The sequence below is a fragment of the Capsicum annuum genome, chromosome 11, assembly GCF_002878395.1.
Source record: "Capsicum annuum cultivar UCD-10X-F1 chromosome 11, UCD10Xv1.1, whole genome shotgun sequence".
NCBI lineage: Eukaryota > Viridiplantae > Streptophyta > Magnoliopsida > Solanales > Solanaceae > Capsicum > Capsicum annuum.
In genome coordinates this window covers 213,297,803-213,309,315 of record NC_061121.1, presented here as the reverse complement: position 1 = coordinate 213,309,315, position 11,513 = coordinate 213,297,803, and the positions used below count along the sequence as shown (strand labels likewise).

General features: G+C 35.1%; 1 protein-coding gene across 1 annotated transcript; it reads left to right on the top strand.

Moving 5' to 3' along the window:
- Window positions 1–436: 436 nt before the first annotated feature.
- Window positions 437–6,307, top strand: LOC107848462 (mitogen-activated protein kinase homolog NTF6). The gene is made up of 6 exons (XM_016693235.2): window positions 437–720; window positions 2,092–2,221; window positions 2,496–2,633; window positions 4,294–4,626; window positions 5,468–5,651; window positions 5,743–6,307. Exons 1-6 carry the CDS (start codon window positions 560–562, stop codon window positions 5,913–5,915), a joined length of 1,119 nt encoding a protein of 372 aa, XP_016548721.1. The 5' UTR covers window positions 437–559; the 3' UTR covers window positions 5,916–6,307.
- Window positions 6,308–11,513: the final 5,206 nt, after the last annotated feature.

The following is an 11,513-nucleotide window of genomic DNA, read 5'->3' as shown; positions in this document are numbered from 1 at the left end:
TTTGGCGTTTGAAAAAAAAAAAGCCTAAACTTTTCACTCTTCATCTTACTTTTTAGTTTCAAAAGAGTTTTTCGCTCCTCAATTTTTCATAATTGAGTTTTTTCATTAGCACATGAGTGAAAACATACTTGATCTAGTCTTCAATCACAATATAATTGTAAAAAATAAAGATTATACAAAAAATCGAAAGAACCGACTAAAACCTAAATTGAAAAAATTGATTTTATGTTAATTTGATTTATAATTTTAATAGATCGGCATAATTGATTTGATTTTTATTCAATAAAAAACCAAACCAACATTAACCACCACCCAAACACCTTTAAGGTGGGGAGGGAGGGAATCCCGTTCAAAATTCAAACACAAAAGCCCAAAAAGCAAGCGGGTCGGGTAGGGCCCACTAACCACGCAAAAAGACCAACTTTGTGTCCGTTCACACTTTTCCCTCCCCACTCTTTTCTCTTTGCTATTTGAACAGAGCTCCTTAAGATTCTTCAAATCCCAAAACAAATTCTGTCAGAAGTTAAAAAAAGTGATACAGAGAGTAACAGAGCAAAAAATGGAAAGTGAAAACATTGAAACCTCGGATGAAATAAAAGGAAATCCAACACGGGATGGCAAATATGTTGAGTACAATGTTGTTGGTAATTTATTTGAGGTTACTTCAAAGTATGTTCCTCCAATTCAACCCGTCGGACGTGGCGCTTACGGCATTGTTTGGTAAATTCATGATTTTGAATTTATGTACATATGAATTTTGTTTGTGTGAATATTGCGGATTTTGAATATAGAATCAGTTTGGGTTTGATACTGTTTTTTAATTGAAGAATTAACCTAAACGGATAAACTTTAAATAGCCAGCAGATGTATCATATATTTATAATCCATGTATAGCTAGTGTATCATCTATGTAATTGGCTAGAAAAAGTAAACAGTGAATCTGATGGGCTATTTGCGTAAAGATCCCTTTTTATATTGGTTATTTTGGCCAAGGACCTATCACAAACAACCTCTCTATCTTCACGGGCTAGAGGTAAGGCTGCGTAGACACTACTCTTCCAGACTCCATTTGTGGGATTACACTAGATATGTTGTTGTAGTCAATTGGGTTTATGTCTGTGGTGCACATCACAAACAATGTCCAAGCTGATAGAAATGAATGCATATTCCTGGATCAGCTCATGTGTGTGTTATTTGAATATTAAAATTTCTTGAAGTTAGGTGTTATTGTGAGATATTTCGAGTTTCTGTCTGTACTTCCATAGCTCAAATATCTATATCCATGTCTGTCGAGGCATTTGTGCAAATAGATACATTCCATATAATAGCAGAAACTATCAAAATAAAAATAAAATTAAAAAAAAAAAGTGAAAATAGTTACTATAAGTATATGAAAGAACCACTTTTTTTCGAATTACTATGATGCAATTGGGGCTTGTCGGATGAAACGAACCAATTTAGATAGCCCTTGCTAGCTCGAGTGATGACTAGATCAACGTGTTATTGCTTCAAGAATCCCCTGAATATTGGGTAGCTGTTGTTAAGACGGGGAAAATACTTCATGAAATAGGATGGAGTTACAGAAAATATAGCCAGAAGGGATATTTCACTAGCAGCATCCGATAAGCCTTGAAAGAACAGAAAAACTGCGATGAGTGGTTATCAATTGAGACCGTTTTCTGTTGCGAGTAAAGTCGTGCATAAATTTGAAGTCTTTTTCCTTGGTGAGATTGAGAAACAAGTGTCAGTAAGTATAGGATTTATGTTAATTGGGATAACTATGGTGAATTAGTGATCTTTTGGGTTCTGTGTGTACTTGCATAGCTCAAATGTCTATATGCATGTCTTCCAGTCTCAAAAAGAATATAAAAACTGTGATGATTGGGTCATCTATTGAGACTTTTTCTGTTGTGAGTAAGTCGTGCATAAATTTTAAGTCTTTTTGCCTTAGTGATATTGAGAAACAAGTGTCAAACTATAGGTTTTATTTATGTTATTGGGATAACTACTGATGAATTATTGATTTGATTTGGTTTCTATTCTTGTTAGTCTTACTGGGTAGCAAATTGACTTTTTCTGGGTTCCCTGCAGCTGTGCTATAAATTCGGAGACAAAAGAGGAGGTAGCAATCAAAAAAATTGGGAATGCATTTGAAAATAGAATTGATGCAAAGAGGACCCTTCGCGAGATCAAACTTCTTTCCCACATGGATCATGAAAATGTATTCTCAATTTAATTGCTAACTAGTTTAGTGCTTAATATTAGAGGATTCATTTCAGCTCCCTTCACTCCTTTTCCAGTATATCTTTTGTCATCCGAGTTCTAGTGGAAGCTCTTAAGTGTGACTTTCATGTATCTCCGTATAAAGACTATTTTTTAATTCAGTCGTTTCTGAAGTGAAGCTTATAACTTTGCCTCTGGTGTATTTTTCAGTACAATCATTAATTTGGTTATCAATATTCATATATTTTGATCTTGTTGTACTGGTTCTGCAGATCATAAAAATAAAAGATATAGTGAGACCACCAGACAGAGAGGAATTCAATGATGTATATATTGTGTATGAGCTACTGGATACAGATCTGCATCAAATAATACGCTCTTCACAGGCCCTCACAGAAGATCACTGTCAAGTATGTCTGTCTGTCTACTTATGCTTATTTATCACTAATTTTAAATAATGTATAGCAATCATTATTTGAATGGTAAGGTCTGCATACATTCTACCTTTCCCCAGACCCCACTTGTGGGATTTCACTGAGTATATTATTGTTGTTGTTGTATAACTAGCACTTGGTGACAGTTAGAAAATCCAATTTTCATGTGAATAGAATGTCTTAATAATTTGTTATACGAGCAATTATAATTGATGCTCAATGGGAAGATCAAACAAGCTGGTTATGCTGATTCGTTGTTTCATGATGCGCTATTAAGTTGCACACTGGAAATGGATCATATCCCTTGACACATTTCTAAGTTTAATAGACTAGCACCTGCAAAATTGGCGTGCTTGAACAAGAAAAGCAATTTGATCATCCTAACTATCCTGGACTTATTTGACAGAAATAGTGAGAACGAGATAGAACTTGAATATTCACTAGTATACAACGAACTCCAGACTCCAAATTATCCATTTTAAGGTTTGAAGATGGCTACCGAACTTGAAAGTTCATTTCACTCTTTATGGTGTTCTCAGCAGAAGATGTTCAATGAACTACTACTATGAGTGTTGGGGGAAGCAAAGGGAAGATTAGATATTGCTATATCTATTAACATTTGGGATATTCTGAGGGAGTCTGGAGGGTTCTGAAATTTTCGAGGAGGCAATTGCTAGTCCAATCACTACTGCATTGGTTTGATTAGCACATTAGCTACTCCCGCCATATCGATTTGTCTAGCGTAGTTTGACTTGGATTGGAGTTTAAGAAAGAAATGAAGACCTTTTAAATTTGTGGTCATAAATATGCCATAACATTTGTAGCTATAAGCTTTTGAAAGTCTTCTACATGTCATTTTGTGCCTTAATATTAGGGAAATCCAGAAATATGTCATTCTCTTTTGAACGGACTAATAAGGAAATAGTGCCAAACAAAGTTTAGCCGGAGGGAGTAACTCCTTTCACAAGCATGTTTAGTAGCTGGTTCATTTATGGTGTTTAAGGGAGATCAATTGGTAACCTCCTGTATCTGATGCTATTTTCAGTTCATGCTTGTTTCTAAACCAATTCCCTGACTTCTAATAACACATGAGAGAAAATTTGAGAGCACAATCTGATTCCTTCTGAATGAGATTGGTTATGTTTACTTGCATGTTGAAGGCACAAATTGGAAATTTTATCTAAGTTTATCTTTTCATTTTCTTTCTTTTGTGTTGTGGTTGGCAACACAATTTGTCAGTATCTATATCCTATGCTGCATACAGTTTTCCATCCACAAAAGAAAACAAAAAAGAACTACTTATTGCCTCACCAAGCTTTACCATATTTGTGCAGTCGTAATTTACACCAAGTCAGTTTGGTCAATGTCCATTCAATCCGTCTTTATTTACTTGTATTGCTTGATACCTGAGTTTTCAGTATCTCAGTACTAGAAAATGTGATGGTAGTTTAAATTATGATATTATTCAGTGAGGCTGATCATACATCGAGTTTGAATGGTGCACCACTGGCTAGTTTATAAATCCATGACTTATTGTTTTAATCTATGTGCTAGTTATATTGTGTATATTCTCACAACGGAATATTCACTTTGGTTTGGCGAAGTTTTGTAATATCCTCTTTATGATGCTTTTCAGTACTTCCTCTATCAATTATTACGTGGACTCAAGTATGTACATTCTGCTAATGTTCTACACCGGGATCTAAAACCTAGCAATTTGCTACTTAATGCAAACTGTGACCTCAAGATTTGTGATTTCGGGCTTGCTAGGACCACTTCAGAAGCAGATTTTATGACCGAGTATGTTGTTACCCGATGGTATAGGGCACCCGAGTTGCTACTCAATTGTACGGAATATACTGCAACAATCGATATTTGGTCAGTTGGTTGCATTTTGATGGAACTCATTAAGAGAGAACCTCTTTTTCCCGGCAGAGATTATGCTCAGCAATTGGGGCTTATCATTAAGGTATATCTACTTCCCCTTATATATAGTTGTATCCTGTCCTAAATTAGCCAGAGTACATAGCTTGTGTTTATTACTATTTGTTGCATCATTTGCTTTTTATCCTGTTCTTTTACTCTTTTGAGAGGGTCTATTGGAGACGGTCGTGTGTAAAGAATGGATCTTGGGCCTAACTCAACCTCAAAAGCTAGCTCATGAGGGGAGTATTGCCCAAGTTCATATAAGGAGACCAATTAGCCATCCCCTTTTCCGATGTGGGATACTTAACACTTCCCCGCACGCCCAGACCTTGTTAACTGGAGCGTGGACAATATAATATGGGGGCCCAACATCGGTGAACAAAGATTTGGGTGGGCCTAGCTATGATACCATGTTGTTGGATGGACCTTGGGCCTAACTCAACCTCAAAAGCTAGCTCATGAGGAGAGGATTGTCCAAGTCCATATAAGGAGACCAATTACCCATCCCATTTTCGATGTAGGATACTTAACACTCCCCGCACGCCCAGGCCTCGTTAACTGGAGCATGGACAATATAATATGAGGGTCCAACATCGGTGAACAAAGATTTGGGATGGGCCTGAATCTGATACCATGTTGTTGGTTTTTAGCTTTGAAATTAGAGAAATAACAAAGTAAGAGTTGGAGAGATCCTAAGAGTTGGAGAGATCCTACCCTGCAAAGGTAGGGATAAGGTCTGGTACATCCTACCCTCCCCAGAGATCCCACTTACGGGATTACACTGGGTATGTTGTTATAAGGGTCATTTTGAGTAGATTTACTTTTTTGTCATCGTCTTTATAGACCAATAATAATGCCTGTTTGTTGCTTTTTTCTGTAATAAGCTATTAGGTTCACCTGAGGATTCTGATCTTGGATTCCTAAGGAGTGACAATGCTAGGAAGTACGTCAAGCAGCTCCCTCGAGTTCCAAAACAACCCTTTTCCAAGCATTTCCCAGATGTGTCCCCTTTAGCACTTGATCTTGCAGAAAGGATGTTGGTTTTTGATCCAGCTAAACGTATAACTGGTATGCTCATTGGCAACCACTGCATAAAGAAGTTCTTTTCTTAACTTGTTTCTTACTCATCCATTCTTCTGTCGATTTCACATGCATGCAGTTGAGGATGCGTTAAATCATCCATACATGATAAGTCTCCATGAGATAAACGAGGAACCAGTTTGCTCTTCTCCTTTCAACTTCGACTTTGAACAAGCTTCTCTAAGCGAGGAAGACATAAAGGAGCTCATATGGAACGAGGCTCTAAAGTTTGATCCCGATACAACCAAGTGATGATCCATACATATTTCCTCAATAGCTTGTTTCATCAATGATGGAGTGTGATTTGGTTTTGGCAGGTTAGCCATTTGTAACGTCTGTTTGATTATTCATTCAAGGTGAGCTTGGAGAGTTTGGGTTTTCCTCCCCTCATACACGGGGTTGTATCGGGGAGAGTGCGCACATGATGGGGATAATCAATGGATTCATATTCTACTCAAGAATCCTCCCCCCATTCAAAAGTTTCTGTAAAAGGCTAGTCGTTTTCTGTTTACAAACTCAAAGCTGTTTGTAAACAAAACTATAGGACGGAAGAACAATAAGAATGAAAAAAAGTGATAATTTGCGAAAATGTTGTTGTATAAGAGTTTGATAATATAGTGGTATTGATGTTACAATTTTGATTTGCTGTTTTTTGCCTTGAATTTATGTTGATCACTTTTGAGTTGCATTTCCCTTCAATTTAGCCTGTATAAGTAGTTTTTTTTCCGCTTGTACTCTCCTGAAGAATCTTTGTCTATTGATTACGGCCTCTCTACTCCACAAAGGTAGAAGGTATGCGTACACCCCACACTCAAACCTCAATTGTAGGACTACACTGGATATGCTGTTTTTGTTGTTGGTTTCTCCATTTCTCCATTAATCCATTGCATTACTATATTCGATTATGAACCATCGAGCAATAATACAAAAACAGGTTTATCCTCTGGTAAATGAGCAGTAATACCAATGGAGCTTGGCAAGTTTGTTCTTTCACTGACATCAGCCACCACCAGTTTATCGATTGCAAGCCATGAAACAAACATAAAAGCTATGAAGCAAACATAATCTTGAATCCTACTCTAGGCAGGAAAAACGTTGCTTGGTGCCTGTCTCCGACCTTTTTGAAGAGTCCGAGCAACATAGATTATGCTCAAATTAGTATCCTTTCATATAAAAGTTTGCTTTTCGTTGCAGCCATTGAGCAGGGGTGAAGCTAGAGTACCCTTCATCAAAAAATTACACTACATATATAAGTCCAACATTAATTTTCCCTTGATTGCTTCGTTTATTTACTTGTTTATATTTTGAACCCTCGAAGTAAGAATCCTGACTTCACAAATATTACAATCTTTAACCTAGAAAATTTGCTTAAGCATGTTTTACAACTGTTGCAGATCATAAAGTAAATCTTTCTACTGTACAAGATATACTTGAACCAATTTAAATCCACTAATTCCAGATTCTACCTCTCCGTCTATAATGATGCAACACAAGCTTGACGTCTAACCATGTTCAAAAAGCAAGAATTGCCAAAGATATTATATTCAAGAATAAAAAAGTGCAGAAAGAATTCAGGTACTCCAAGGGCAGTCTATTGGTTGTTCACATATTACTGACGCTATATTACACTTCATGACTGTTTTGAACCCAACTCTGGACAAAGAGCATCAAATATCCGCTTTTGAGGTCGTTATTTATTTTGTACTAGAAAGTTGGCAATTTACCAACTTCAAGTATAACTTCAGACATGGTATTGAAGTCACAAAAATTCACATCTAAAGTTTGACAAACTTTGGATATTCTTATCTGAAATGGGCCTTGTGAAGATCAAACATCAGACACTTTTGTCTTTAAGTTGGAATTTTTTATTTTTTTCTTAAGTTGGTATAGCTTGTCAACCCACTCTTCAAATACTTTATCGAAGGTGTGAAGTTGACAAAGTCAAGCTTTAGACATTTCTACTGAAATTATGGTCTTGGCAAGACTTCAGATATACAATGTCTTGTCAAGACCAACTTCACACATATTTTACGTAAGTTGTGACCTATGCAGTTCCTAACATCCGACATGTTTAAACTTTAAATGTTCATTTTGAATTCGACAAACATATCAGCATCGACAATCTACATTGATCATTCACAGAAAGTTGTACTTTATTCTTTTGTGCATAATTAGTTGCTCAAATATTTATTTCATAATATTAATATTATTTTACAATACTATGTAATACAAAACTAGAGCCGAGAAAGTCCACATTCTGCTCCATCTGGTCTAAGAACGAACTTGATTTTTGAGGTCACATTCCTCATTTCATGACTTAAATTAGATCATTGGATGCTTATAGCTTCAGCCTCTTAAGTGAAAATCTCAGATGTAACTTAGCATCACTGTCACACCCCAATAATACATCTGAAGTGTTGATATACAAGAATGTTAAATGAAAAAACTTAACAGTGGCGGTCAATTTGTAAACAAGTTGGAGGTTGTTGGAATACTGAATTGAACCTCTTCAGAGAGATGCCACAACGAGTGGCACTGCCAATTGTCTAATTACTCCGTCCGTTTAGTTAGCCCCTAGAGACTTGGTACATCCATTAAGAAAAATATTTAATAGAGGTTTATTTTTTCAAATTAGCGTTATTAATTATGCTTTGAAAATATAAATTTGAGTATATACACTTTGTTTAGTCATTGAATGATAGAGATAGAATTGGAAAAGCATAATAAAATTTTGTTGATTTCATGAAACGAATAACTAAATTGAAACAGATATTTTTAGAAAGAGGGTCAACTAAAATGAAAGGCAGGGAGTATTTCTCAAAGATTCCCCCATGTCAACCCATCTTAACTGGCTTAGTGTTACCAAAAAGGTCTGCACGGTAACAAAGCTAAAACTCTCTGCGGTACGACTATCATCGATGACATGAATTTCCAAACCAATAACTATGTAGGCTTATACAGGTACAGCTTATGATTGCATCACTCAAATTAGAGTAATTTTCATACTTGCACTAGTTTTAGATCAAAGCTAAGTAGCCATGACTTTTAGAATTTAAGAAGTTGTTTGGGTTGCCTTCCTCTCTTTCCCATATCCTTTTCAAGAGCTGTATGAAAATCATCAAAAGGTGCCATCTCCAATATGTATGAAGATCCAATATACTGCCCGCGAGCCACAAAAACATTTTCCAAATTTCAACTGTTTAGAATAATCACTGAACAGTGATGGGAACAATATAGGTATATCGCCACCAGGATTAGTTCACTTTCAACCAAAAACCTCTAGTTTCTTCTTTAGCACCTTATGAATTTTGAATACTGTGCAAAGACTGAAGAGGCAGTTAGATGCTGACAATAAATGATTAGGTCAAATAGACTAGAGAAAATTTGTGTACTGGAAAGACTTTCCAGTATGCGATACTTATGTATATTTCTCTTTTCTTTTCTTGGTGTGGTTTTTCATATCCTTCTTTTAAATAAACAAAAAGTAGGGTTTCTTATTCTTCGATTCCATTTTTCTCAAGATAAGAGAATATATTCTTCTACAGTTTGAGAAGGATTTAATAGAGAGGGACTATCGCAACAATGAATCATGTGGTGAGTGAGGACATTTCTTTCTTGATAAGTGGGATGATCCATTAAAGATCAAATTAACATCCAATGAGTGGCACCTTACTAGTCTATATTGTGTTGTTTTGGCTGGGTTTAGGTGGTCAGTACTCAGTAATGCTAAAATAACTCCGAACTTGGTAACCTGAACTTATTAGATGTGTTCATTTTACATTAGATGGAAGCCAAAAATGTCTATATTATCATAATGACAATGCATAAGAATGTGCTGATTGAGAGAATGCATTAGTTTTTAGCAGATATTGTCTTGCATGGATTATATTCCAATGCTAGTAACTTCTATAATCTTCTTTCCTTTCTTAGGTTATTTCTCCGGGGGTTGGCCATATATGGAAAGGGTGATTGGCGGGCTATATCAAGGAACTATGCCCAGTAGTTCTACACTCGATTAACTGACAATAACAATGCGAAGAGGAGAAGAAGCATACATGATGTCACTAGTGCTGCTGATATTACTGAACCTTCACAAGGACAAAAATCTGACGAATTGAAAGGACTTTATGGAGGACAATGACACCAACTATGTGACTGAAGCTTTCTAACAAGTATGCTATCTTTACCGACTATATTAACTTGTAACTAATCCTAACAGTGTTATTTATCTAATTATTTGATACATTCACGGCTTTTTTAATAGATCCACTCTTGCTTTGTAGTTATCTAACAAGAGATATCTGCAACTAATTACAATATGTTATTATGCTCAAAGTGTTTTGAGGCCTTGAGCTTATGTTTCTGTTTGTTTGTCAATCTTTTCATGCTTATTAAACTTCAAGTTGGAAACTGAAGTATTGTTTTATTGATATTATGAAGTGTTAATAATATTAGTCTTTTTTGTCTTGTGCATTGAATATACTTAGATATATTGTTGAATATTTTTTATGCTAGTAGATGTATAGGAAGTTGGCTGCAAGATGTATCATTTGTAGAGATAACCCACGAGGTCTTGGTAACAGAAAGTACTAGTTTTTTCATGAGCACATTCATATTAATGTTTCCATTAGCTTAGGCCTTTATAGCTTTGTTTTCTTTGATGAACCAAAGTTTTGGTGGGGCTTGATACACTTTGGTTGGTATATATAGCTTGTACAGATCTGCAACTTTGGTTTGTGAATAAAAAAATTTACTTAGCAAGAAAAGATGTTGAATTTCCTTGACTTCTTCGTTTGTTCATATTTTTATACTTTGAATCTTCTGACTAAAAATCACGAGTTACAACCAATTTACCATTGAACAAATATAACAATCACTAACCAAGAAAACTTGCTTAAGCATGACGTACAATTTGTTGCAGATCATAAAGTAAATCTTTCTAGTGTATAAGATATACTTTTAACCTATTTAAACCCGCTAATTTAAAATTCTAGATCTTCATCTACAGAGATGCATCACAAGTTTGACCTCAACCGTGTTTAAAAAGCAAAAATTGCCAAAGACATTTATACTAATTTAAGAATAAAAAAGTTTCCAAATAATTCAGTTATTTCACATTTTTAACTGACATTATAGGCTTGACAGAGCCAAACTCCGAACTTTTTTTTACTGAAGTTATGGGAAACAATTTTGATTTCTACCCATTTTCAAAAGTTATTTTGAGTCATAAACACCAAATTTTATTTTGATTTATTTTTTAAAGTTAGGTCTTGAAAAAGGTAAAAAGTGGGCCAGAATTGTGGGTCATGGGTTCCTTAATATTTTTAAAACTTAGGAAAAAAATACAACTTTTTAAAAACTACAACATGGTCCCTTTTTATATTTTTCCATTTTCAAAATATTTATTAAAATCATTTAATATTTTCAAGTACACATTTCTCTCTCCTCAAAACCTTCCTTCTCCCGATTTTGGTTTCTATTTTTTCGAACAAAACAATTTGGTTGATTCTTGCTTCCTCAGGCGAAATTTTTCAATTTCTCTTGCTCAGGTAAGTGTAATTTTCTTCCCCAATCAGTTTTAGATCCATTTTAGTAATTTTTTTCGATGACGCTTTGTATTGGGGTTCTTCGATTTTGATAAAAATTGTACTGTTCTTCGTTGAATTAGTGGAAATTTGAGTGTTTTTAGTTAACATTGTCGATTTGCAAGTTTAATCGGGTTTTGCTTTGGATAATGATTAGAAATTTTTTCAATTTTTGTAGTTATATTACGTTTGATTTTAAATTTTTTGTACTGAATTGGACCCATTTTAATGGTGTTCTTGTTGTTGTGAATTGCACTGCCAATAT